Source organism: Corapipo altera, unplaced genomic scaffold, assembly GCF_003945725.1.
Source record: "Corapipo altera isolate COAL_440 unplaced genomic scaffold, ASM394572v1 61286, whole genome shotgun sequence".
Taxonomy (NCBI): domain Eukaryota; kingdom Metazoa; phylum Chordata; class Aves; order Passeriformes; family Pipridae; genus Corapipo; species Corapipo altera.
Window position 1 is genome coordinate 4876136 of NW_020884907.1, and position 27243 is coordinate 4903378.

The 27243-nt window shown below is 39.9% G+C and overlaps 1 protein-coding gene and 1 long non-coding RNA gene across 2 annotated transcripts; both read left to right on the forward strand.

Moving 5' to 3' along the window:
* Positions 1-16: 16 nt before the first annotated feature.
* On the forward strand, positions 17-16867 carry FEM1C (fem-1 homolog C). The gene is made up of 3 exons (XM_027652580.1): positions 17-59; positions 611-1340; positions 14326-16867. The coding sequence occupies exons 2-3, from the start codon at positions 797-799 to the stop codon at positions 15633-15635; spliced, it is 1854 nt and encodes a 617-aa protein (XP_027508381.1). The 5' UTR covers positions 17-59; positions 611-796; the 3' UTR covers positions 15636-16867.
* A 1782-nt stretch (positions 16868-18649) lies between these two features.
* On the forward strand, positions 18650-24364 carry LOC113951540. Its single transcript, XR_003529191.1, has 2 exons — positions 18650-22376; positions 23855-24364. It is a non-coding gene; the product is annotated as an uncharacterized LOC113951540 (long non-coding RNA).
* The last annotated feature ends 2879 nt before the right edge of the window (positions 24365-27243 follow it).

Here is a 27243-nt window from a genome sequence, read left to right on the forward strand (position 1 = left end):
CGGCGACGGCGGCGGCGGCGGCGGCGGCGGCGGGAGGCGGCCCGGAGCTCCTCGGGAAGGTAACCTGCGGGCTGGCCGCCCTTTCCGGCCAGCTCCAGGATGGCGAGCGGGGCGGGCTGGGTACCATGAGAGGAAGGAGGGAGAGAGAGAGGGGGCCGGCGGGCCCTGGGCGCACCGGGGGGCGGCCGTGAGGGGGGCGGCGGGCTCGGGCTCTCCCCGCCGCTCGGGGCTCTGCCAGAGCCCCACCGGCGCCTTTCCAGCCCGGCTCTCCCCTGGGGGTGCGTGTCCTTGGGGCTCCCGGCGGGAGCGGGGGGCTCTGCGCTTGGGGTGCGCTCCGAAACGAGTCGCGGGGGGGCGGCTCGGAGCGCCGTGAGGGGGAAGAGGATCGTTCTGTGGCTGGTATGGATAACACGGTGGTAGGATCGTCCCCCTCCCCCCCGAGTAGCTTTCCTCAGGGGCCACCGCGCGGCCAGGGAGAGTCCCATGGAATGCAGCTGGACGCCGGCGCACCACAACAGCGACTTGTTTGGGTATAGCTGCTGGAAAACACAATGCGGTTACTTGTTTGCCAAATAGGAGGTGAAAACATTGAGAATTCTTCCTTCTGCAGATTTATGACAAGCACAGCCTGCGCTTCGTCAGGACCCTGTTCAGAGTCTCCATGTTGTCCCATCGAGATGAGACTGATCTGAGAAGAAGCTGGGGACGTTCTGTTTGGGCTGAGCGTTTCCATTAAGCTCTTGACTGTGGAAAAGGCAGGCCTGTATCCTTCAGGAAGCAGAGAGGTACAGACTAAATGGATCTAAAGACAGCAGTCTTCAACGCAGCTCGTGATGGCAAACTGCGGCTCCTTTCCAAGCTACTGGCAAGCAAAACAAGGGAAGAGGTGGCCCAACTGATGTCAGAGAAAACCAATGGTGCCACACCACTTCTGATGGCAGCCCGATACGGTCACCTCGACATGGTGGAATACTTGTTGGACCATTGCTCTGCGTCCATAGAAGTTGGTGGTTCGGTGAATTTTGATGGCGAGACCATCGAGGGGGCTCCGCCGCTGTGGGCAGCGTCGGCCGCTGGCCACCTAAAGGTGGTTCAGTGTCTGTTGGATCACGGTGCATCGGTCAACAACACGACCCTGACAAATTCGACTCCGCTCAGAGCTGCCTGTTTTGATGGTCACCTGGAAATAGTAAAATACCTTGTGGAGCACAAAGCAGACCTGGAAGTATCGAACCGCCACGGGCATACCTGCTTGATGATCTCCTGTTACAAAGGCCACAAAGAAATTGCTCAGTATTTGCTTGAAAAAGGAGCTGATGTTAACAGAAAAAGTGTTAAAGGTAAGATAGTTTCTTCACTTTTGCTGTGGTGAATAGCAGTAAGGGTACTCATTTGCTTCTTCAGGAGGCTGACGTGCAAAAGTATTCTGCTTTCATAAAGTGGAATAGTAGGAGATAAAGTGTATTTAGCTGTGTTTCTACTTTTTTTTTTTTTAATGTACTCTTTTGTTAATATGGGTTATAAAATTTCACTTTAAATTGATAAGCTTTAATCTTAAGCCCCTAATTCTTAAAAAGACTTAGTCATATGAAATGTCATATTTATGCATGTGTTAAAAGCTAATAAACTTACTGAGAACTCCTCTTTTTAGTAGGTTGGTGTAACAACATATTCAAATATGTGAGTGTGCATTACTGGTTTTCATACTGTTTCTTGACAAAGCAAAATGCTGTATGTAAAACTGACCTGTGCCAGTAAGGGTAATACAAGGAAGTATACATAAAGGAGAAAAATTACTTTCTACATTGGAAAAAATAAAACCGACTTTGCTCTTCACCTTCTCTCTCCAAACTATTGAGTAATTTTTGACCTTTTTCACTGTTGGTAAACAAAAGCACATAATAGGATTAAAGAAATGAAGCTGCAGGTGACTGTGATCTCAACAGAAGAATTCCAGTGGCGCACAGATCTCAAAATTGCCCCTGTTTGCACTTACCCTGGTGTTACCACTCAAAATGAAGATTTCTGGGTTTTTTTGATGGGATCATAAGTTGGATCTCTTGGTTTGAATACTGGGGGTTTTATTATGTCTCAAACTGGCATTTGGATGTGATATTTGCCTGAAAAGCACACAAGTTACTGCAAGTTACAGTTAATGTTTTAGCTCACTGGGCCAGGATTTTATTTCAGCAGGTTTTGGGGGTTTGTATATATATGCGTATGTATGTTGCTAATCAGTAATAATTTTTTTTGTAGTATAATACTTCTACAGCCTGTTGTAATAGTATACTGTACCTTACTGTTATTTCTGTTAAAATATACTTAGTGTCTAGATTATTGTGTAACTAGATTATTATTATTGGTAAACACCAACTATGAGAGTAATCTTTGGAAAAGCTGCTTGGTTAAATATGTGGCTTTTCAGCAAATTGTGCAGATATGTGGGTCTAATGTAAAGAAAACTAAACTACAGATCTGTCAGAGGTGGGCAGAGCAAAATAAATCTTACTTTGTAAGGATTTGAGGTTGCTTATGAATCATCATGGACTTGTGGTAGGATAAAAATGTCATTTTTCTAAACAGTGTTCTTGGAATAGCAAGCTAAATATAAAGTGTGTAAACAATTAAAAACTTGGGGTTTAGTTTTAAATCTAAGCCTTTATACAATAGGTGTGAACAGAACAGTGCTGTTAAATATTTGATGTAACAGAGAAAAAAGACATAACTCTGCAGTTCTTTTCCTCCCTCATTTTGTGTTGGTGGAGTAGGCTTTACCTTACTCGTTCTTTTTGTTCACTTTATTAGTACATTAGCATTTTTGTCTTTGTTTAATTGACTGAGTGGCAGCCACACATTCCCGAGGATTTTCAGTGCTGTCTATTATCTAAAATTCCTTGTTCTCACTTCTTCCTTTAGTTTCTCTGTGACTTGCACCTAGGCACACGAGCAAAAGTTCTTAAGGTATATAATTGATCTGTAATTAAAGTTGGATTGAATATGGTTTAGCTCATTAAAACTCATTTTATACTTTGAACTGCCACGTGTACAAATGGATGTCTGTAGGTAATAGTTATCTGCTGGTAAGTATGTGGAAATCCCCTCTGGTAGGACAGGAGCGTACTTTTTGGTGTATTAAAGAAGTCCGATCTCTGAAGTTAAGCAGTGGTGAAGGTAAAGCAAGCAAGCAAGTACTATAAACCTTGGAAGTCATCTGTGGAAAGGCAGAAGAACTGAGGAAAATTGGTAACCCCTAGTGTTGCGACAGTATGGGCATTGCAGTTTCTGAGACTCAGCAGGTCTCAGAATTGCCTTCTAAGTTTTGTATGCAGAAATGCCATTAATTTTAAGATGGGTCCAGCAGGATTCATTTTACATTGTCGCATTCCACCTCAAAGACTTTTTGTATTACTTTCAGTTTCTACCCCTCCCTGCTGTGTACTAACCAGCTGTCAAGTGTGTCTGGGCTTGTAGCAGGAACATACAGAGCACCTGAGTGCTCTGCTCTTCAGTAGTAGAAGTTGTTGCTGCCCTTGTATGTGAGCTCTTTCTAGGTAGGCCCTGTCTTGGGCCATGTATAGAGAAACCTGTTGTTCTGTGAAAGATGTAAAAAGCTTTAACTATTTCAGATTTTGTTGCATTTGAAATTGCAATGCTCCTTGTAAGAGCAGAACTACGTAACTTCAGTAGAGGTGCTGTTGTGGGAGATTACTATGCAGCCTGGGGTGGGACAGGGGACAAAAATTACTTGGACTGTTTCTTGTGGTTTTCCACTGGATTTTCATATTGCAAAGTCGAATTTAATACGTATTTTAAAACTCAGGAAAATGTAAATATGAAAATGTTTTGAAGTGGTGGCAGTTCCAGGGAAAAATCCAAATACTTTGATATTAGAGAAAACAGGTAAGTTCACACATGTCTAAGCGTCTAGAGCAGGTGAAAGGTGAAATACCCATTCTAAAATACAGGCAGAATCCCACAGCTGTATTTTGGACTGTGGAAATTCAGAATGCAGAGGTTTTTAAAAGACATTTATGAAAGTGCAGAAGTACAGGGGTTCAAAAAGATTTCAGAGTCTGAGTCAGTTAAGCTGCTACACTGAGGTGAAGTGTAGGTCTGGCACTGTCTCATAGGAGATGGTGCTGAAGAAGGAGGTTATAAGGTGCTTGGGGTAGATGAGTGCTCTCCTGTGAAAGGTGACCAGTGGTTCTGAATTGAAAGTACAAACCTTTAGTTGTCTTAGTTTCTACTGTTTTGCAGATCTGAGCTTTCACAGTTTCCCCAAACTTCTGTGTAACACATAGGCCACAGAAGTGTAAGCAAAAGGGTTTTTTAAAAAATGTTTTATAAGCCATGGGGACAAACTGATACCTAGGGTAAGAAGGGTAGGTGGGATTGTTTTATTTAATAATTGTGGAAAATTGGAAAGGTATCTCTAGATACAAAGCAATGCTGTACATAGGTAATTCACCACTGTCTTCCTAATTCACAGCTTTCTCTAGTCTACTGGTTTGAGAAGCTGCAGACTAAAAATAAGAAAGCTTAATAAGTTTCGCTTGCATACATTGATATCTCAGGCGACAAGGTTCTATGCTGGTTCTAAAAGGAGGAATGGTGTGGATAATGCTAGAGTAGCAGGAACCCGACTTTTTTCGGGAGGAGGCATAACCGTGGAAGTAAAGCTCAAGTGAAGCAGAGCTCTACCTCTGCGCCGGATGAGGAGGACGTTCTGTGACGGCTGCATGCAGATTTATGTTTGCTGCACTGCAAAGCCTGCCAGTGTTTTGTTGTTAGGGTAGTGCTCCCTTACGGTTACCTTCAGAACAGACCTTTTGATTCTCTAATGCAATGTTTCTTTCGCTGGTGTGTTTCTGTGCACAGTCTTCATCTGGTGATGCGTAGGAAGGGAAATCCTTATTCTCTTAATACAAGTGGCAGTGGGCTTAGGGCCTTCAGATTACAGATCTGGGCTCTTTGAGACTGTATTCGTTGGATTTTATATTTAATAATACAATATTTAATATAAATGCCCCGAATAAAATTCTTTTTCATGAAGACTGTTTTTAATGGAATCTTATACTTTTGTTTTAACTCCAGACATGACACTTAAAGTCTTGCATTTTGAAAATTTGTAATGCATATTTTGATAATTTGTGTTATGCTTTATCCTCCTCCGCCAGATTTGCAGAAAGAAGGGGAATGAATATCCATTATTGCAGGAATTAATGAGTTAAGTTGTAGATTAAATAAACCTATGCTGATAGCCAGGATGATCTGAATGCAATGGCGCAGTGACTTTTTTTCAAAATACCTGCTTGAAAGGCAGGTATTTTTTCTGAACAAGTCTTTCCATTCCTCAGATGTTTGTTATAAGGTCTCTTCAAGGTGATCTCTGTGGTTTTGTAAGTCATCTTCACTAACTCTATCCCTCTTCTGTAGTTATCAGACTTGTCAGCTAGCCAAAAGACCGATTTTTTTTTTTTCTCCTTCTGATTATTAGAAAGTCTAATAAGAACTGCTGAACTAGGCATTCTTTTAGGTGTCTCTTGGGATCTGCACAGGAGCATTTGTTTGCATTTTAAAAATTGAAAATAATATTATGATTCCTAAATTCCACTGGCACAGTGTTTGATTACAATAGCTTTGTAAAATAATATGGAAAACAAGGCTTGTTGACTTTGCTTCCTCACTTTGGAAAGTACAGAAGCATACAGACCTCTGTGGCTATGGGTACTGTATCAAGGTTATATGTGTAGTAGTACTTTATCAAGGGCTAATGCTGTTTCAGTATTGTGTTTTTATGGGCTAGTGGAAAGTGTAACATTGAAACCTGCTGGTAAGGGGAAAAATCCTTTACAAACTCGGAAGACCCAGAAATAGGGGGATTATAGACATGAATGCTTTTTCCTTTGTGATCAGTATGGTTTAGTATGTGTTAAAAATAATTCATTTTCTCTTGCAGTAAACATTAAGGAGTCTTGACAGGTTTGTTTGCTTCTGAGGTTGTTTGTCTTGTCTGCTTGCCAAGATTCATAGATTTATTGGTGACGGGGCAAAGGGGAGCGTGGAGTGGGTGATGTGGGGTGGGGAGAGAACAAAAAAGACCAAAGCCCCTTGGGCTTTATTTTTGCTTGTTTGTTTTGTTAGTTGTTGCTTCACACACCCCCCTTTGAATAAACCCTTGCTCTAAAAGTGTGCTGTGTTGTTTTTTTGGGGGTTGCTTTTATTTCTGTTTTGGTAGGTATTACATGGTGCACTGCACTGCATTTTATAGGTATATTGTTTATGACACCGTGTGGAGACTGAACTTCAGTAAGAATGTCTGTAAATTAAATTAAAAAGATACATTTAAGGGAATAAACTCTTGAATTTCAACTAAAAAGAAGTTTATGTTGAAATTAAATTATTAGCAGCGCACTGTTATTAATCTAATAATTGGTAATCTTGTTCTCATTAAGTACTTTGGTGAGCAAGAGAGGAATTATTCCATTACAGCATATGGAAACTAAATTAAAATCAGTTGTTGAGATTAGCAGTTCTTTGTGTTTTTTACTGAATTACTTACTTTTTAACTTAATTTTTGCTTTAATTTCTTTTAAAAGGGAAGTTTTTCTTTGCCATGCATACTGAGTATAGGGATGTGTAACAATTTTCCTGTGCACTGTCCATGTGTGTGTGCATCTAGCAATACTTACTTTTTTCTTAATCAGTAAAACACTTGGAAGACTGAATTACTCTAAGTGCTCTGATAGAAAAAAAAAAGAACATTATATGAACAATTTCACTTTATAAAAGTGGTTAATTCATCTACAGGGCTGCAAAAATAGATACATGTGGTTAATTTTGCACACTACTCAGTCATTTAAATAAATTTTTTTTTCTCTTATGTTTAATGATCTTGGATATGAAATCAGATTGGTGTTAAATTTTAGGTTTTATCACGCGGAAATTTGATCAAGCATTTTGTAAGTACTGGGAAGTGGATGCACTTAATTGGTTGCAAATCAAAGCAAATCACTTTCCGTGTAATGGCTTCATTTTCTTTCACTCCCCTGTCACAAGCCACTAGTCTATTTTGGGAATTACTTTCTTCTGACATAGAAAGACCTGTCCTCATTGTGAATTTGAATGCCCACCCCCCAGTCCAGTAAGTTTGGAAACACAGGATAGTTAGAGAATTAGTTCTGTGATAGGTGAAGTGTTTCTGTAATGTTCATAACCACTTTTAAAGGAGTTCTGATAACACAAGAATAAAATACGAAGCTATGGTGCCAACTGACCATATCTTTTCCTGAATTTGTGTTTACAAGATTTGGAAGGACTGGAGGTGGGGTTATTCTGTTTCTTTTTGCTGTTTCTAATTAGAGAAAGTTATTAGATAGTGTAAATGGTAAAGTTTTATACAGACAGAAACAGTTTGTAAGCAGTATTAGCAATACAATACAGTGACACATTCTAGCAGAGAAGTATTGGGACTACTCCAGTTTTCTGTCTGGGCAAGAAGGAGGAGCTCTTCATGTTGTCATAATATTAACTATCTCTGGTACATGATTAAATTCCTGCAGGTCATTTTGCAATTAAAAATGGGTTGAAAAGACTACCTGAAACCTACTTTGAAATAATCATTCTCACCTTTAAAAAATACTCTAAATATGGCCAACACCTTTATATGTGTCTCTTTGAAAATGGCTTATAAAAAGAATGACTTTCAAATTACTTTTGCTTATTTTCAGCCTTTTTCCTTCTTAATACAGCAGTAGATATAATATTGATTTTTAGATTGTTGCTGAATAAATAATGTTACAAAACTTTCATTAACTACTGAATTGTGTTCAACTACTTATTACTGTCAATATAGACAGTACAGAGTTTTGAAATGGATGAGTTAATTCACAGGATAATGCTTGATTTGCTATACTTATTTGAACTGCTCAACTCCTGGCCAATGTATGGAACTTAACCTTCAAATTAGATATTAAGGCCACTGCCATGTTTTCTTTCAAGTTCTTCCTCAGATTTAACTTGATGCTTGCTAGGTGTAGATGGCTGGTAATGTTGTTCTTTCTTAAGATTGGGGTTTAAGTTGTTTTTTGGTGGTTTTTTTAAGTTGGCAGCTCTCAACTATCTGTCTACAACTGCCCACTTTTCTATGGAAACTTGTGTTTCTTACAATATATTCTTCCCACTCCTGTACCTGTACCATCCAGTCAAACTAAGTGAGGTGCAGCCTCTAAAAATTAGTGGTGATGGCCTTGTGTTACTCATATTTACATGGTTTAATATGAACTGTGGTTGTTTTAACTCTAAGGGCTACTGCAGTATAAATAACTAAAAAACAACACTCCTTCTGATAAACTGTCCCTAACAGCTGTTTAAACTTAGTTGTAATATGAATGAAAAAACTAAATTACTTTAAGGACATCCAGTTGGAGAGAGTAGTGAAATTCCTTGGAGTCTTAAACATATTTCCACATGTTCTACATAGCTGCGTTGTAAATTAATGGCATACAGACTGTTGGATTGAATTTACCCAGACAATGGCCAAGCTTATTTTGTATGGATTTTTTTCAGTCATACAGTGATAGATCTGCAGTATGTAATATGAATAACTGGTGTTGATCCAAGATGGCAAAATGTATGTTAACAGTTGTGAAGCAATAGTAAGAACTTCAGTGCTACTGATACCTTTTGGCTTATTTGTCTTTAAAATGCTTTTATGTTATGACTTTTTAAATATCTCAAAAATATTGACTTGTAGGTAGAAAACAGGTACCAACTACAGTGTTTTAGAGCTCTGCTGTGAGGGATAGTGTATGGATTTGAATACACCCTGAAGTGCCTGTGTTAACTGGTGGCTCAGCCAGGTGCTTCTGGTTTTGCCTTCACCAATAAGTACAGATTGCAGCTCATTTGAGCAACCAGCCAGTCTTTAGTTCTGGATTAACTGCTGTAGTTGCATTTTAACTACACTTTCTCCAGCATAGCAAGAAGACTTAGAATGTATGTGTGTTGGTAAGTTTGTGTATTTGTCTGCATGTGACACCTTCCTGTTTTAGGAATATGAAGGTCTTGTCCTTCTCAATAATGAGGTATCGACAGTTTTCTGGTCTGCAGTGTGCAATAAGGACAGAGGGAATTATTAGCTGATAAATTATGCATGCCAAATTCACCAACTCTTAATCCACCTGAATTTGGTTAAATCTCTGTTCCTGCAATTGAAACTTTTGTTGGTCTTGGTAGAGATTGTAGTGTGGCCAGACCTATAATTAACTTAACGCGCTCTATTAATGATAAAAGTTGCCTGAGTATTACAAGGATTGAAAATCACTTCCTGTTGCATGAACTAGATTCAGCTTTATGAATGTTGATCTAGCAGATAATTTCAGATGCCACTTTGTGTTGAGATGTCTTCCTCTGCTTACTTGTTAGTAAATGATAGTGAAATCACTGGCCACTATTCAGAAATATTTCAGGAAAATAATATTTTGCAAGTTAAGCTCACTTTCAGTTTGTAAAACAATCTAATATTTTCTGTGGGTTTTTTTTTATTTAAATGTTTGGATCCTACAGTTAAAATATGAGGGGAAAAAATGTGTTCATAGCTCTGCTATATTTACAAAAACCTGCTAAACTTAAGTCATAGGCCTTTGAAAATAATTTTTAAAATTTTTGTGTGAATTTGATTAGTCTGTCAGCTAAATTTTGATTTCTGCTGAGCGTGGATTGAGAATCAGTTTGTCCTGGATAACTGCATATGCTGTTATTGCTGGTTTTCTGGTTGCTGGAATTGAGAGCAACAAAGAGGCCTTAGAATGTGCCGAGTTGTTTTTCAGATGGTCAACAAACCTGTTTGAGGAAGAAGTAGGAGACCGATATACATGTGAAGTTTTAAGAACTGAAAGATTAGGAGAGGAGTGATGAGTGGATGACCTGGATACTAGTGAGGAAACCAAGGCAAAATGCCCGGTGCCCATTAGAAAATATTCATCTAAACAGTCTTTTAGCCTCTGCATACTTCTTCTGCATACCAAAACTTGCAAAGCATTGGGTGAACATTTTCTTGTCTCGGTGGCTTTGCCAACAGAAGATAAAAGCAAGCTGCTGTGTGACAATCTGCTAATTCAAAGCACAGAATATAGGTTTACATTGTGGATCTAAGGTGTCTCAATCTGCTGGTGACAAGTGGGTGTGGAATTCAGAGGGCAGTCATTATGGTTTGACCAGGTATTTCTGAATTTTGCTTTTGGTTGTTTTTTTTTCTTCAACTTTGTGTATTCTTACTGTGTCCTGTTAGAAAGGAGGTAAGTGTGCTATGAGATGACATATGTGAAAGCTAGAACATGTCCAAGTTATTTGTATAGATCTGCATTAAGTTCTTATAATTGAAAATGGAACACGTTTTCTATTTTTGGAGTATTTAATAAGTATGAAACCTTTTTTCTTATATAGATATATGTGTACTAATTTGACATGTTTTGCTTTTGAATGTACTGTATTCGGGCCGGTGTAAACTATACATTCTTGGCAGAAAGAATGTATTAATGTAAAGACTTCACTTTCGTTTTAGTTTCAGTTTAAGTCTATACAGTGTTAGGCTTTTAAGGCAGATCTCAAGCATGCTTTTGACTAGAGTTTCATTAACTAATGCTCCGGAGTGAAGAGTGAACCGTGCATCCTAGAGATCAGAGTCAGAAAAAACGTTAAAGTGTATGAAGATAAATAGAAGCTGTTCAGATCAGTAGACTATACAAATACACTTATCCCTCACATGAGCTGAAGATTTCTATTGCATTCTTTCCTAACCCACGTAAGTTCTGTTAGAGACTAGAAATACAATGGCAAAGCACACTGTAAATCACTCTCTTGTTGGCATTAAAAAAAAGCCTACCAAAAATGCAAATAAGGAAGTTTCCTGAAACTTGTCTGTCTTAACTTTTAAAAGCCAAATCTGATTACTAGGAATGGGCAGTGAACCCTTAGAAAATTAGGCTCTCATTTGTGAATGTGGAAACTTGCTGACAGCATAACAGAAAGTGATGATTGGATGGACAGTTAACTGGAATTTGCAGGCCTAATGATGTAGGAGATCTTAATTGGGTTGGAGGGCAGATTTTAGCATGAATTTTCTGTTAATTAATTTTGTGTGAGGCTGAAAACTTTCTATGCTGTGTCTGTAGCATGTATATACATAATATAAAGAACAAGGAAAATGTAAATTGTGTGGTTTTAAACCAGTCAACTACATAATAGACTCTGTTATGTTGAGAGGGGACCAGAAGAGTTTATCTCCATCCTTCCTTTCTCCCCCACTGAAATGCTCATATCTGAAGTTAAGCAAACTTTTAATCTAGGTGAAACCTAATAGATATTCAACTGTAGTGTCCAATACTTGCTCTCTAATTTTCTGTAAATAGAGTTTTCAAATAGGTGTCACGAGTGCTTACTAGAAATTTCCTCACATGGTGTTGGAACTGGAATGCCATTAAATAAAAGACTTTACAATGTCATGCTAATGAAAAATAATCTGCATGTAAATGATAAGATGCTTGTAAGATATGGCTGCATGTTGTGTGTTGAGGGCATGTTTTTCTTCTTAGCTCTGGGAATCCTAACTACAAGAGCAGAGGGATGAAGATGGGAGTTCAGGATAAAGGTCTAAGAAAGCATTAAGAGTAGTTTGTCTGGGTATATACATGCCCTTGACAAAATATTCTTCTCCCTTAGAATATACTGGCAGTCTCAAAGGTCCCAGCTGAGATGGAGGGTCTGTTGTGATGGATTGCATTGTCTATATAAAATCATTGCTTTAAAACATACCCATCAAAAGGGTCGGCAGATGGAGAGAGGAAGAGGTGTAGGGTAGATGAAAAGAAAGCCAGTGTTGGGTTATCCCAGCTTTAATTTTCGTACACATCTCACTATTTTTTAATTGTTGCTGGAGATAGAGAAGGAGGGAAATTTAACAAGGGATGAGGGAAAAGTAAAGCAATGTGAAGATAGACAGCTTAAATTTCTGTTTTATACTTGGAAGCAGTTACAAAATCCCTTATAGAATAGATTATTCTAGTTGGAAGGGACTACAATAATCACTAGTCCAACTGCCTGACCAATTTCTGGCTGACCAAAAATTTTATCAAATTACTAAGGACATTGACCAAAGGTAATGACACTGACAGGCTTGGGGCATCAACAACCTCTGGAGGAAGCCTGTTCCGCTGTTTGACCACCTCTCAGCAAAGAAGGTTCCTCATGTCAAGCCTCAACATCCCTGGCACAGCTTTGAGCTGTTGCCATCTGTCCTGTCACTGGATACCGGGGCAAGAGCTCAGCACCTCTGTCTCCACTTCTCCCCCTCAAGAAGCTGTAAAGACCAACAAGGTCACCCCTCAGCATCCTTTTCTCCAAACTAGAAAAATCCAAAGTCCTCACAGGACATTCCTTACAGCCCTGTCACCAGCTTGGTTGCCCTCCTCTGGGCGCATTCAGGGACCTTCGCCATCCTTCTTAAATTGTCAGGCCCAGACCTACTCACACTGCTCAAGGTGGGGCTGTGCCAATGCTGCAAACAGCAGGATAATCACCTCCTTGGACAGCTGTCTGTGCTGTGTTTGATGCTCCCCAGGATGGGGTTTCTCCAGGCACACTGTGACTCATACTGATCCCCCAGGTCCCTTTCTGCAGAGCTGCTCTGCAACCACTCCTCTCTCAGTTTATATTTGTGCCTGGTGTTACTAAATCTCAGGTGCAGAGTCCAGCATTTGTACTTGTTCAGTTGGTGCCATTGACGATTGCTGAATGCACCAAACTATCCAGATCCATCTGGAAGGCCTCTTTTCCCATGGAAGAGTCAACAGCACTTCCCAGTTTTGAATCATCAGCAGGCTTACTGACAGGGCATTTGACTCCTGGATCCAGGTCATTGGCAAATATATTGATTATAGGCAAATATATTGAACAGCCCAGCCCTAGAACTGAGCCCTGAGGAGCACTTCTGGTGACCTGTTGCCAGCCAGCTGTAGCCCCGTTCACTACAATCCTTTGAGCTCTGCCCTTCAGACAGTTCTTCACCCAGTGCACCCTGAACCTACTCATTCCACAGCTGGACAACTTGCCCAGGCAGATGCTGTGAGGGACATTATCAGAAACCTCACTAAAGTGCAAAAAACCCGCATCCACCACCTTCCCTTCATCTGCTGGGTAGATGACATTATCCTAGAAGGATATCAAATTAATTAAAACAGGACTTTTCCTTTGTGAATCTGTGTTGACGGTTCCTGATGATTGCATTGTCCTTTAAATGCTTTTCAGTAGCATTCAGTATGATCTACTCCATGATTTGTCCAAGTACTGAGGTTAGACTAATACATCTGTAGGTTCCTGGGTCATCCCTCTTGCCCTTCCTATAAAATGAAATAACATCTGGCTTCCAGTCAGTGGGGGCCTCCCAAGACTTTTGGTAGTTGATGGGAGGCAGGACCTGTCATATCATCATCCAGCTTCTTCAGTACTCTGGGGTGAATCCCATAGGGTCCCACGGGCTTGTGAACATTTAGCTGATAAGTGAGAAGTGTCCAGACAAATGGAAAGTCACTATTCCCACAGTCATCTTCTGAAGCCAGGGACTGGGCAGAGGACAGTCCCTCTGTGTTATTAAAGACCGAGGCAAAATAAAGCATTGAATGTCTCCATTTTACTTCACCCTTAATAATCAGATGACCGTCTCCAACATGTCTCAGTCTACTGTTTTCGTTAGACCTCCTCTTGCTACTAATGTACTTTAAAAACCCTTCTTCTTGTCTTACACAATATGGGCCAGTTTCAGTACTAATTGAGCTTTGGCCTTTTGTGTCTTGTCCCTACTTATATCAAGCACAGCTCTGTCAAATTCCTCACCTTCCCTGTCAAAGCCTGACCTTGGTTCCTGAGATCGTACAATTTCTTTTTCCTGTTGAGCAGCACGAGGACTTCCCTGTTCAACCGAACTGGTCTCCCATTTGCTTGACTTTTGACACAGTGGAATTCCTGCTCCTGTGCTTTTGTGTAGTGGAGACTTGCATTTTAATTCTGGTTTGGTTTTGCTTTTTTTAAAAACTTGGGACCATAATATCAAGCATTTTTATTTTTATAACTGCCTGGTAACCTTGATATTTAATCAGATATTGAATATTTTGACTTGTCATCTAAGCTTTCATAATACATAGATGTGGAAAAAGCTATTTTAAAACTATTAATATTTGACTTTTTTTAACTTTTTTTTAGCTATTAGCATGGTGGGGTTCGGACTATAACTTGATTATGATTCGTATAATCATGTTTCTTCTCTTGCAGGAAATACAGCATTACATGACTGTGCTGAATCTGGAAGTTTGGAGATCATGAAGATGCTTCTCAAGTATTGTGCTAAAATGGAAAAGGACGGTTATGGAATGACTCCCCTTCTGTCAGCCAGTGTTACAGGCCACACAAATATCGTGGACTTTCTGACCCAGCATGTACAGACTAGTAAGGCTGAGCGCATAAATGCGCTGGAACTTCTGGGAGCAACATTCGTGGACAAAAAGAGAGATCTGCTTGGTGCTTTGAAATACTGGAAGCGAGCTATGGAAATGAGATACAGTGATAGGACTAATATCCTGAGCAAACCGGTGCCACAAACACTAATTATGGCGTATGATTATGCTAAAGAGGTAAACAGCTCAGAAGAGCTAGAAAATCTTATTGCAGATCCTGATGAAATGAGAATGCAAGCTTTATTAATTAGAGAACGTATTCTTGGCCCTTCTCACCCAGACACATCGTATTATATCAGATACAGAGGTGCTGTCTATGCAGACTCTGGAAACTTCAAGCGTTGCATCAACTTATGGAAATATGCTTTGGACATGCAGCAGAGCAACCTTGATCCACTGAGCCCTATGACAGCCAGCAGTTTGCTATCGTTTGCTGAACTTTTCTCATTCATGCTTCAGGACAGGGCAAAAGGCCTGCTAGGCACTACTGTCACATTTGATGATCTAATGGGTATACTGTGCAAAAGTGTTCTTGAAATAGAACGAGCCATGAAACAAACCCAGTGTCTTCCTGATCCAACACAGCTGAACAAAGCCCTTTCCATCATTTTGCATTTGATTTGTTTGTTGGAGAAAGTACCTTGCAGCGCAGAACAGGAACATTTTAAGAAACAGACTATCTACAAGTTTCTTAAACTTCAGCCTAGAGGGAAGAATAACTTCAGTCCACTTCACCTTGCTGTTGACAATAATACTACCTGTGTCGGTCGCTACCCAGTTTGTAAATTCCCCTCTCTACAAGTTACTGCTATCCTGGTGGAATGTGGTGCTGATGTAAATGTCAGAGACTCTGATAACAACAGTCCATTACACATTGCTGCACTGAACAACCATCCAGACATCATGAATCTTCTTATCAAGTCAGGTTCACATTTTGATGCCACAAACTCCCATAAACAAACTGCTAGTGATTTGCTGGATGAGAAGGAAATAGCAAAAAATTTAATCCAGCCCATAAATCATACTACTTTGCAGTGTCTTGCTGCTCGTGTAATAGTGAATCATAACATATCCTATGCAGGGCACATCCCTGAAAAACTAGAGAACTTTGTTTTGCTTCATAGATGATAGTGTAGTGTCCCCGAGCACTGTTTTTGAAGCACGACTTGGTGATAATATTTTCTTTGAGCACTGTTGTGATACACCAGCGTTCCCTTAGCTTGCTCCATTTTGCTCTCATTGGCTAAAGTGTTGTTAGCATCAGATCTGCAGAGCTGGTTACCCAGTATTTAATATGAATATGCCATATAATATATTTTGTGGATTATTTAGAAATGTAATGCCATATCTAGACTTTCAAATTGTCTGCCAAAGGCTTGTCTTTTCTGGTCTTATTTGCCTGTTGAGTGTTTGGGACTGAGACGAGTATTTTCCACTGATGTCTTTCTACTGTAATTGTCATGTGGATTTTATACAGTTGGAAGGTCATCTTTTTTTGGTTTTGCTTGAGCATTTCTACTTTTACTCTCTTCTTTTTCTATGGACTCATTGCTAAACTGTACAAGTTGTATGGACTTGTTAACATTTGCAACTACCATAAGTGCTTTTATCTTCTCTATGCACTGGCTTAAACATGACTGTTGTGTGTGAGCATATTTCTATGCAGCACTTGGCCAATTTCAACTTAAATGCCAATTTTGTTTTGCAGTTCGTTTGGAGCTCTTTTGAGAATGCTGTCTTCATAGCATGATGAATTTTGGAGTTATTTATCAGCTCTCCAAACTTGAGTTTGACTTTTTTGACTGCTGTAACTGAGATTGCTTTCATCTTGTTCCTCTGGAAATTTGTCCTAAATTTGGGAAAAGAAAATCTTGCTTTTTCTGATTGTAGTCCACTTGAACTTTAAATCTGAAAATTGTTCTATTGCATCGTGCAGCTGGGGGAAGAGTCCTCATTATGTACAACTGACACCTTCCCCCTTGCACTTATGTCTTGCTTGTGCTGATTATGTGACTAGATGTGAAGTTTGCTCAGAGTTTAACCTCAAACCTTAATGATACACTTTAACGAGAAGTAGTTCAAGTATATGCTGTACTTTAAAATCTGCAAATCTACAGAAGAAACTGAAGCATGTTTGTGGCATGATGCTTATCAGTCCAGATCTAGACATCACCTAGTATAGTAAGTGGCTGTCTGCCAGGATATTGGAAATTCTATAACAGTGTCCTTTTTTCTTCTTTTTAAGTATCTTTAGAAATACTTGCATGGATTTTTCATCTCTACTGTGTCAGCTCTACTTAACAAAAGCGGAAGTTCTGTTGTGTATATAGCTCCTAATTAAAGTACATATTTTTATAATATTTGCACAACAGCTTAGCTTCTACAACAGAAAGGGCTCTTTTGACTCGATAAGTCTATAAATGAAGATCATAAATGTGAGTGCGATTCAGGTAATTAATATAATTCAGCACTTTACTGTTGATTATTGGTAGGATTTATTACGGCACATTAGCCCTGCAAATGTCTTAAAGTGAAATTAATTTCTGCTGGATAGGATACAGGTTACTTGCAAATTTAGTGGTCTAGCATACTGGATATTTTTGACTTAATGTCTCATCTCAGTAGTGGGCAGTATGTGTATCTATGGGGTTCTTACTCCAGAAATTCAACAAGTTGTTTTAGAGAAAGATATTTAGAATCCAAATAAATTAGATTAGGAAGGTCTTTTTAATACTTAATGTTTATTTTTTAAGTTGATGTTGGAACATTTTTGTCATTTAAGTTGAGGAAGAATGTGTGTTGGGAGCATATAAGAATAGTACTTCCACGCTTTTGGTCTGTTTTGGCATTTCTGTCAGTGCACAGCATGGTGCCTACTAGCTTAGCCATTCTTAGGAAAATTATGGGGATATTTTTAAGTAAAGATGTGTTGAAAGCAGTGCTGTTTGTGTATTGCCACTATAAGACTTGCTATTTTGAAGCAATTTTCACCTGTTTGTCCCTTGCTATGTCTACATTGTATAAAATTACAAGAATCATAGGTTGGAAGAAACCCTTGAGTCCAACCCTCAACCCAGCACTGCCAAGTTCAGCACTAAACTGTGTCCTTAAGTGCCACATCTACACATCTTTTAAATACCTCCAGTGATGGTGATTCAACTGCTTTGCTAGACAACCTGTTCCAATGTTTAACCGCCCTTTCCATGAAGAATTTTTTCCTAATATCAAATCTGTACCTTCCCTCGTTCAGCTTGAGGCTGTTTCCCCTTGTCCTATTACTTGTTACTCAGGAGAAGAGACCTACTTCCACCTTGCCACAACTTCCTTCCAGAGAGCTGTAGAGAGCGATAAGGTCTCCCCTGAGCCTCCTTTTCTCCAGGCTAAACACCCCCAGCTCCCTCAGCTGCTCAGACTCGTGCCCATCTCCATTGTCCTTCTCTGGACATGCTCCAGCACCTCAATGTCTTTCTTGTAGTGAGGGGCCTCACAACAACTTGTGGCCTCATCAGTGCCGAGTACAGGGGGACGGTCCTGGTGGCCACACCATTGCTGATATAAGCCAGCATGCAGGTTTTGCTTGCATCACACAGGAGTAAAATTCTAATCAATTGACTGAATTGCTCTGGTTTGTAATGCTGAAGACACGTGCTACTCAGCTTGTCATTTGTGAGAACATGTAGCTTGATTTTTGAATTGATATATTTCAGTGCTTTTCTGCTAATCTGTAAGTAGGGATAATCAACAAATCATACCATGCTAGGAACACATTATATGTCAAGTCATAAGAATAATTCTTTTTGTATAGGTCACAGAGAAAGGGATTTTTAGAGTTTTTACTTTGGAATCTGTATTACCCTTCAGGGGTTATGGTTTAAATTTATGTCTTCATAACTGACAAATACCCTGTTTAGTATTAGCTGGACACTATTACTTGTTTGTTCAGCCTGGAGAAGAGAAGGCTCCAAGGAGACCTTATAGCACCTTCCAGTACCTTAAGGGGCTACAAAAGAACTGGAGAGGGACATTTTACAAGGTCATATAGTGATAGGACAAGGGGGGATAGCTTTAAACTGAAAAAGGAGAGATTTAGATTGGATATAAGAAGAAATTCTTCACTGTGAGGGTGGTGAGAAATTGGAACAGCTTGTCCAGAGAGGTTGTGGCTGCCCCATCCCTGGAAGTGCTCAAGACCAGGCTGGATGGGGCTCTGAGCACCCTGGTCTAGTGAAAGATGTCCTGCCCATGACAGAGGAGTTGGAACTACATGGTCTTTAAGGTCCCTTCCAACCCCAACCATTCTGTGATTTTTGATCATTAGTCCAATAATATAATCTAAAAATTGTTAATTAATAGCAAATTTTTAAAATGGAAAACATTCCCAAAATGAAAGCATATCACTATTACATCTATGTAAATCTAGTGAATGTTGCTACAAGGAAGGCTTACTGTGTTAGTTACTCTTTAGAAACAAACCAGTTTATTAGGACATGCTGATATATTGCATGTAGTTCTGTCTAAATATCTACTGAAGTGCATCAATCCAAAAGACTTATCACCTCTATGCAGAATTTAACTTTTCATGGTGGTGAGCCTCTCTGCTGAACACTTACGTTGCCAGATAACTTGGTCTTAGGTGTCCCAGCAGGAGAGTTCATGCATTTACAGCAACTTTGCATTTAGCCCTGTGTGTTTACACTACCCTGTTTTATTTCTCTTAATTTTAAAACAGTTTGGTACAGAGCCTGTGCTGAGTAATGCGTTAGGAGTTAGTTTAGGATTTACTGGCTGGGAAGGAGGGCTGGGAGAGCAGGCCCTGTCTGAGATGCATGTGCCACTAAGGCCTGTGCTAATGGGTAGTAGCCATTTTGCCTCCTCAGCCCTGATACAAAGAGTTTTGTCTCCACTTCAATATAGATACCAATTTCCTGGACCAGATATTTTATTTTTTTTATTATTATTATTATTGTTACTATTCAGAGGTGGGAATAAGTTTTATTTTAGTGAAACATATTGATGTTAAATGCAGTGGTATTGCAAGCTGTGGTAAGGACAAGGAACTAAAGAGCATTCAGAACACAAAGAATGGTTTTATTTTTGTCATATTTTTAACTCATTCTTTTACTGTTCTTCTCTTCTTATTTGATTTTTTTTTTTTTTTTGTGATGAGATGCACTGCTTCTGAGCTACTGACACAGAAAAATGTTGACAACACTGCGGAAATAATTGTACACCCTGCAGGGGTGAAACAGGTTTTACATTGATTAAACAACTTAACAGGTTAAACTTCCTTGAGACAAAGACACTGATACCTCCTTGCTTGTTGAGACCTCTGAAGTTACATTTTTTGTGAAGGGGATATATGCTTAAAGCAGCTTCTAATCATTCTGGGTTTCAACTGAAGCACTTCAACAAGGAAGATGAAAAATATTCTCGTAAAAAAATTCTAAAATTTTATTCCTATTTTTATATCACTTAGGCTGGAAACAAGATTCCAGCTGTCTGCGGTGTCTCTGTCCTGTTTGTTCAGTGCAGTGTAAAGATGCTTTTTGAAATGCAAGGCAACAGTGTGTTAGTTTTCCATATATACTTTACAACAGAAAGGAAGTAGTTTTGTGTATTTACTAAGTCCACAAAGAGCTGTCTTTTAACAACTGTTTTGTAACTGGTTCAAATTAACTTCTTTCCATTTTTACAAAACGCTACTTTAAAAAAAGGAATATGATGCTAAAGCAAAATCCTTAAAGGAGGATTAATAAGAAGATAAAAACCTTTTGAGAAAAAAATGTGCCTCTTCTCAGTTTTGTATCAGCTGCAAGGTGACAGTGGCAGGATATGACTGCCCTTGAAATAGCTTCCTCGTGCATTGAAGTATAGAGTGGAAGGACTGTTATACTCTAAAATGCTGAGAAGCACAAAAAAGTAGACTAAACACTAATTTTACCTTCTGTGACTACAGTGAAGCCAACTGGTATTTAATGCTTCAAAGTAATTTTGGGGAAGTTGACAAGAGACATACTAGACTGCTCTTATTTCTTGGCTGTGAGTGTAAAAGTAACTGTTGAGCCCTCAGTGAGGGCAGAACAAAAAGCTGTTGTTGGTTTGGTTTTAACTAACGTTGTCCTTGTGTTCCATTCTATCGCAAAGACTTCCTATGCAGGGCTAGCTCCGTGTATGGAAATATTGCAGTTTCTTTTTTACGTGAAGTAATTTAGCTTTAACAGTAATGTAAAAAAGGAATAACAAGCATATTTCTCTGCTCTTACTCTCCTTAGGCTGCAAATGCAGAATACATTAAAAATATGTTTTGGAGAACACCTGTCTGAGTCTATATATCTGTTTCCTCTAGGGTACTGCAATACTGGTTGGTAAACTGCTTTTTCTGTTGAGTATGAGTAGCTAAATGTGACTGCTGCAGCTTTAGACTTTGATCTTCATGTCATTAAGAATTGTATCTTAAACAAAATGTCATGTTTCATGCTCTTTCTTTCTGTGAAATGGTGGTCCAGTCAAGCCTTTGAATTTTGGTAGTGGGTAATAATAAAGAAAAGGCTTAAACTGGATGATATAGTAGAGATTATTTTCACAGTTTCTAGAATAAAGCAGTTAGTCATACTATTAACTCTGTGAAAACAGTACTTCTAGCATAAAGTAGAAGAAGAAGTAAGCAACAGGCACTTTATCAAAAAGGTTATACCGATTAATTTTCTTCTTAAAGTATCTCCCCTAATGCATGAACAATTTGAAAAATAGACAAATAAAATATTTCAAGGGTGAAAGAAGTATAGGATCCTTATTAAAGGCAGCTAGGGAATTGAACACTTTGAAGAACATTATCATTACAAGTTCAAAATATCTTTAGAGTTAAGCACAGTAGTCACAGTCTATCTGATAAGGATAGACTTAGTGCACTCAGAGAGCTGAAATTTTAGATTATGCCTAATCAGTAACAACAGTATCAGAAATGATGAGGTTCTGGAAGAGGAAAACTGATCCGAGCTTTCACAGTAAGATAATTGTCACACAGATGGCTTTAGTGATTTGAATGTATTCTCTTAATTAGGAAAGGGAAGAACTGGAAAGGATCATTTACATCGTTATTCATCCCTCTGCAGTTGCAGATGCTTGAAAGATGTCTGCTGTTACCTAAGCTGTGTAACTATGCAAAAATGCTTCTTGGCAGTAGCAAATGCTGGCTGTCAGTTGAAGACCCAAACTCACCATACCAAGTCATGCGGGACTAGGGGAAAAGAGATGAAGTGTGTGGTATATTACTCTGGCAAAGGCAACCCATTTGTTTGTTTCCCACATAATGTCCAGAGGGCCAAATGCCATCCACAGTGAACAGCAAAAAGCCCTTCCCCTTCACACTAAATCAGAATCTTACCTTGCAGTTGATCTCTAGCATTCAGAAAAATTGAGGAGAGGCTATACTCAGGAATTAGGAACAGCAATATTGAATTATGCATACAGGAGAAAAAAAGAATTGCTTTCTGGTCCCTGTAAGTGCTTGTTGAAAGCCAGTAAGTGTGAGGCAATGTAGATGATGAAAATGGCAACCATGTCTCCCATCAGATCATAAGACATGTGGGTTCCTATCTGAAGTTCAAAGGATTGCTTCTTCTCCTGAAGATTTATTGTCATAAGTTCCTTGCCAAAATTTCTCTTTAGAAGGCATTTGGGACTCCAGTCCGTCAATGATTAGGAACCTAATTCCCAATTCACAGCTTTGTTTGTTTATCTTCTCATAGTTTTAGCACTTGTCTGTCCTTCAGCCAGTTCCTTTTCTCAGCCTTCATGTGGTTAGGCTACACCAACCAGCCAAAAACCCCCCAAGATGTAAGGATGAGCAAAAAGCAGAATAATCCAGAGGTAAGCCAACAGAATGTTTCCCTTCTCCCTTTTCTCCTCTCTTGGTTGTGTGCTACCACAAATACCAGGATTCACTGATTCATTAAACATATTTTGCTGCTGAACCGGCCATTTAAATTGCCAATTCTTTCCTTGCTACAACGGGAGGGATTTTTTGCAGTAAATAGTCAGTTGTTTTCAGATACTGTAGCTTGTGTCCTATTCTGATTTTTTAGGTCCCTAGATGTTATTTTCTTCTATTCACACACAGCATTATCCTAACTAGAATGTGAGGCAAAATGTTCAGTGAATGAGACAAACATGGGTTATTTTTTATTTCCATCCCACAGTTTCAAAATAATGAATTTGCTTTTTTTTTTTTTTTTTCCGCATGTCTGGCTATAAGGCTTACACTGTACTTTTTTTTGCTATCCTGTAACGTAGAGTCCTAAGCTGACTGTGCTCTTTCTCTGTTTTTCTGGCTTTGCTGGTTGAGGGAAATACATCACCTGCTTTATCATTGCCTCACCTACTCTATGAGGGAGATGCCCAGTGTGTTGTACATGAGGAGTGCTCATGGCACTTCCAGTCCCACCTTGTGGTAACCCCAGGGCCAAACAGCAGATCTGTGAGAAGAGTGCTCTGTGCAGGGAACACTCACCCCAGCACTGTAGTTTAGATCAGGGGTGTGCTTTTCAAATCAGTCTCCAGATTGTCCTTACTCTGCTTGTTTGTGTTCATATCACTGAGGTCTCTTAGTCCCCAGACTGGATTCCTTTTGAATGCAACTGAGCTGAAAAATGTGCTCCAAAAGCTCACCTAACAGGCTTTGACCACTAATGGGTGTCCAGTTCATGGGAGAAGACTATTGGAAATAACCGCTTTATCTTCTCCCATTCCCTATTTCACACCCCCTCAAAAGTGTCACAGACTTTTGATCCTTGACATCAGCTTCTCCATGTGACAGATCTGCTTCTTGCTAATACAAGGGTAGCGTACTTTTCAGTTTCTCTTCTGATATTAAACATTACAGAATCACTTAGGTTGGAAAAGACCTCTGAGATTGAGTCCAACCTTTGAGCCAACACCACTTTGTCAACTAGACCATGGCACTGAGTGCTACATCCAGTCCCTTCTTAAATACCTCCGGGGATGGTGACTTCATCACCTCCCTGGGCTGCCCATTCCCATGTCCAATCATTCTCTCTGTAAAGAACTTCTTCCTAATGTTCAACCTAAACCTCCCCTGGCACAGCTTAAGACCATGCCCTCTTGTATTGCTGGTTGCCTGGGAGAAGAGACCAATACCTTCCTGGCTACAGCCTCCTTTCAGGTGGTTGTAGAGAGCGATGAGGTCTCCCCTGAGCCTCCTCCAGGCTAAACAACCCCAGCTCCCTCAGTCGCTCCTAATGGGACTTGTGCTCCAATCGCTTCACCAGCCTCATTGCCATTCTTTGGACATGCTCCAGCATCTACACTATTTTTTTTTCTTCTTGTAGGTGGTTATTGCCTGTCCAGGATAACATCCCATAATCTATGCTTTGAGCTGGAAAATGAAAATGTAGTTGATTGCTAAGATGGATCTACCACATCATTAACTGTTGGAAAATGAATCAGCTGTGCTGTATGTATTGCTGATGCTTCCTCCTGGCAGCATTACTGACCTTAGTACAAAATGCTGTTCACATGTTGTAAAGAAATATTTATTCCATTATACAAATGCAGAAACTAAGGCACAGACTCAGTGACCTCTTAAAATGATCACAGGAAGTTTGGGCTGTGGCAAGGGACAGGGTTCTTTAATTTTAAGACTCTTTGCTCCAGGTATGGTTTGACATTGGTGATTTCATACATGAAGAGTGTGCTATAAACCAAAACAAAACCATCAAGAATTTCCTAGAGAAATCAGGCTAGTGTCATTGCACAGTCTTAATGTATGTGTCTATCCATCTTCTCAGTAATTTCTGAACATGTTGGGCCAGTTTAATAAACTCAATAGAAATAGAGCAGCATATGTGTGTCTGTAACTTCCTTGGGAACACCAGAATGAGCAGATGGCAGAGTCCATACTGACAGTTCCAGCTGAAGAAGAGGATTCAGCAGGAGCTTGATTCTTACTAGGCATGAGAGAATCCACACAGGGATTAAATTACTTAGGACCATGAAAAAGTCTTTGCTCACAACCTGGGCTTTACTGGAGAGCAGCAGTTTGGGTCAGTGTTTTAGACATGTCACACATTCATTACATCATATGTCATACAGTTCCTGCACCTCTTCATCAAGGTGGTAGCATCTGACCAATGGTTTGTACAGTGTGATCTCCCTCATTAGAGGGAGATCCTGAGTTGTTGCAGTTAGCTGTAATGGCACAGAATGTGAATGAGAATTGGCCAAACTGCGCAAAAATTAGAAATTATAGGACCTTTTCTGGCTGTATACTGTTGCACTGTACATACCAAAATGGTCCACAGTTAATTCTGATGAGTAGGTATTGCCTGTTAAGAAGGTTGGGGGAAAGCATGACTCCCAGTTTGTCAGTAAGTTCTGACCTTGTTTGAGTCCTGATTTCTGTTGACCTCAGCACAAGGAATAAGCAAGACCAGACTTCATGATCACCCTTTTTCAAAACCCTTCGTTTCAGTTCTCAGAGGTAGAAATTATTGTATTAAAAAGCTTGAAGTTATATGAAATCTGTAAAAGAAAACATGTCTCAGGTGAAGAACACTTCTGGGGGAAAAGGGATGTGACACTTCTGCCCAGTGAGGTCTGCTCTCTCTTGAGCCTCCAGCAGGAATTTTCTGAGATTCCCAGTTCTGTCCATGCCTGGGCTTTATTTTCCAGCTCTCTTGAGTTCTCTTAGTGCAGCAGTGTTTCCTTGCCCTCATGCCCCTCTGACCACAGCAGTGCACTCTGCTTGGTCCCAGCTGCCCTTATCCTGTGCTGCTGCTGAAAGACAGCTGCCAAACCAGTCATCCCCTCTATCATCGGGATGCCTGTGGCAGTCCAGTGTTGGTGATGTGCAATGGCAGCTATTTAAAAATTTAAAAAAACCCTAAATGCTCAGATTTCCCTCCATCCTTTGTGACCCTTTTCTAGACATGCCGTTGTTTCTTCTCAAAATGTTCTCCACTTCCTGTCTTTACTGTTCCCAGTTGCTCCCTGGAGTTTCGTGTTTCCCACTCTTTCCCCTGCTACCATTGTGGCTGACTCAACCCTGCGCTGAAATGGGAAATGCTTGGGGAGATTTGGCACTTGCTATGCCTTAATCAGCTGTGCTGATTCTGAGCTGTGTCGATTTGGAAGGGGGAAGGCTGGAAGAAATGCAGGATTCAATTTGCTTGTCCTTTCTTCATCTACCTGGTTCTTAAGCAAAGTGATAATGCTTAGCCTCCTGTCATGATTTAACCTCAGACCGCCACCAAGCCCCAGGCAGCTGCTCTCTCACCCCCCCCCCCCCCCCAGCAGGATCAGGGAGAGAATCAGAAGGATAAAAGCAAGAAAACTCGAGGGTTGAGATAAATGCAGTTTCATAGGGAAAACAAGAGCCGCACATGCAAGCAAAGCAAAACAAGAAATTAATTCACTGCTTCCAATGGGCAGGCAGGTGTTCAGCCTCTGCAGGAGAGCAGGGCCCTGTCACACATAATGGTGACTTGGGAAGACAAACACGATAACTCCAAATATCCCCCTTCCTCCTTCTTCCCCTAGCTTTATATACAGACCATGATATCATAGGGTATGGAATATCCCTTTAGTCAGTTTGGATCACCTGTTCCAGCTGGGTCTCCTCCCAGCTTCCTTGCCAGCAAGGCAGTATGTGTAAGGCCTGCTTAGCAATAACAAAAACATCTCTACGTTATCAACCCCTGTTCAGGACAAATCCAAAACACAGCCCTGTACTAGCCACTGTGAAGAAAATTAGCTCTCCCTCAACCAAAACCAGCACCCATCCTCATTAATGTGAAGTGTGGGCTCTGTTAATTGCTCTGCACAGTGTGTTTTGTTTCCCATGAGGTTGCAGATGTAGTCTGCAGGTATTGCTGGTGTAAGCTGTTAAAGATTCCATAAGCAGATCGCATCTTCGAATCAGCAGTACTCATACCCATGAAGAAGGTACTTAAAAACCTTTGTCCCTGTTTAAACAGCTGTTTTCTAACTTGCTGATTTTTGGCTCCTGAAAATCTGCCTTGAAAAAGTGTAATTTTCTCAGTATCTTGGCAGGTCCCGCTAGTTTGTCCACCAGGTTGCTGCTTTATGACTCCATTTTGCTCTTCTATGCTGTAGAAATATGTAATAATATTAGGAATGTGACAGTTTGTGTGTTTCTTCTGAATATGTTTATTGACTCTGCAAAAGTGGAAAGTGCATAAAAATTGCCTCTTACAGTGTGTTCTGCCAGACTCTGTCTTGCCATTCACAAGGCACAGGGTCATCTATCTCAGGATAAATTCTAGTAGGCTAAAAAAAAGTTTTTAATTGGGGATAACAAAAATATGTAAATTACTACTGTAGAAATATAGTTTAAGAACCTGAATTGAATATGGAACTATTTTTTTAAATCCAAAAAGGAGAAAATTAAAGGAACCTGGAAATACTTCTAATAAGTTAAATACCAAGCATGCTGATACTGGTGGGACTGAGAAACAAGTAAATTCACTTCTGACCCTGCTCAATCACTGATAACTTAGATAATTAGTCCTTTATGTACTTAGAGCAAATAAGGCTAAGTACACAGAGCTGGCCAAAGGCTTTGTGACAAAGTAGGCAAAAGAAACTGCAGCAGAAGAGGGAAGAAAGGCCAGAAAAGATCTTACAGAAGGAGGAAGATGTGATGGTCAGTTGGACTTTACCAGGCTATATGTAACCTCATGGTGCCACAGAAGGATGT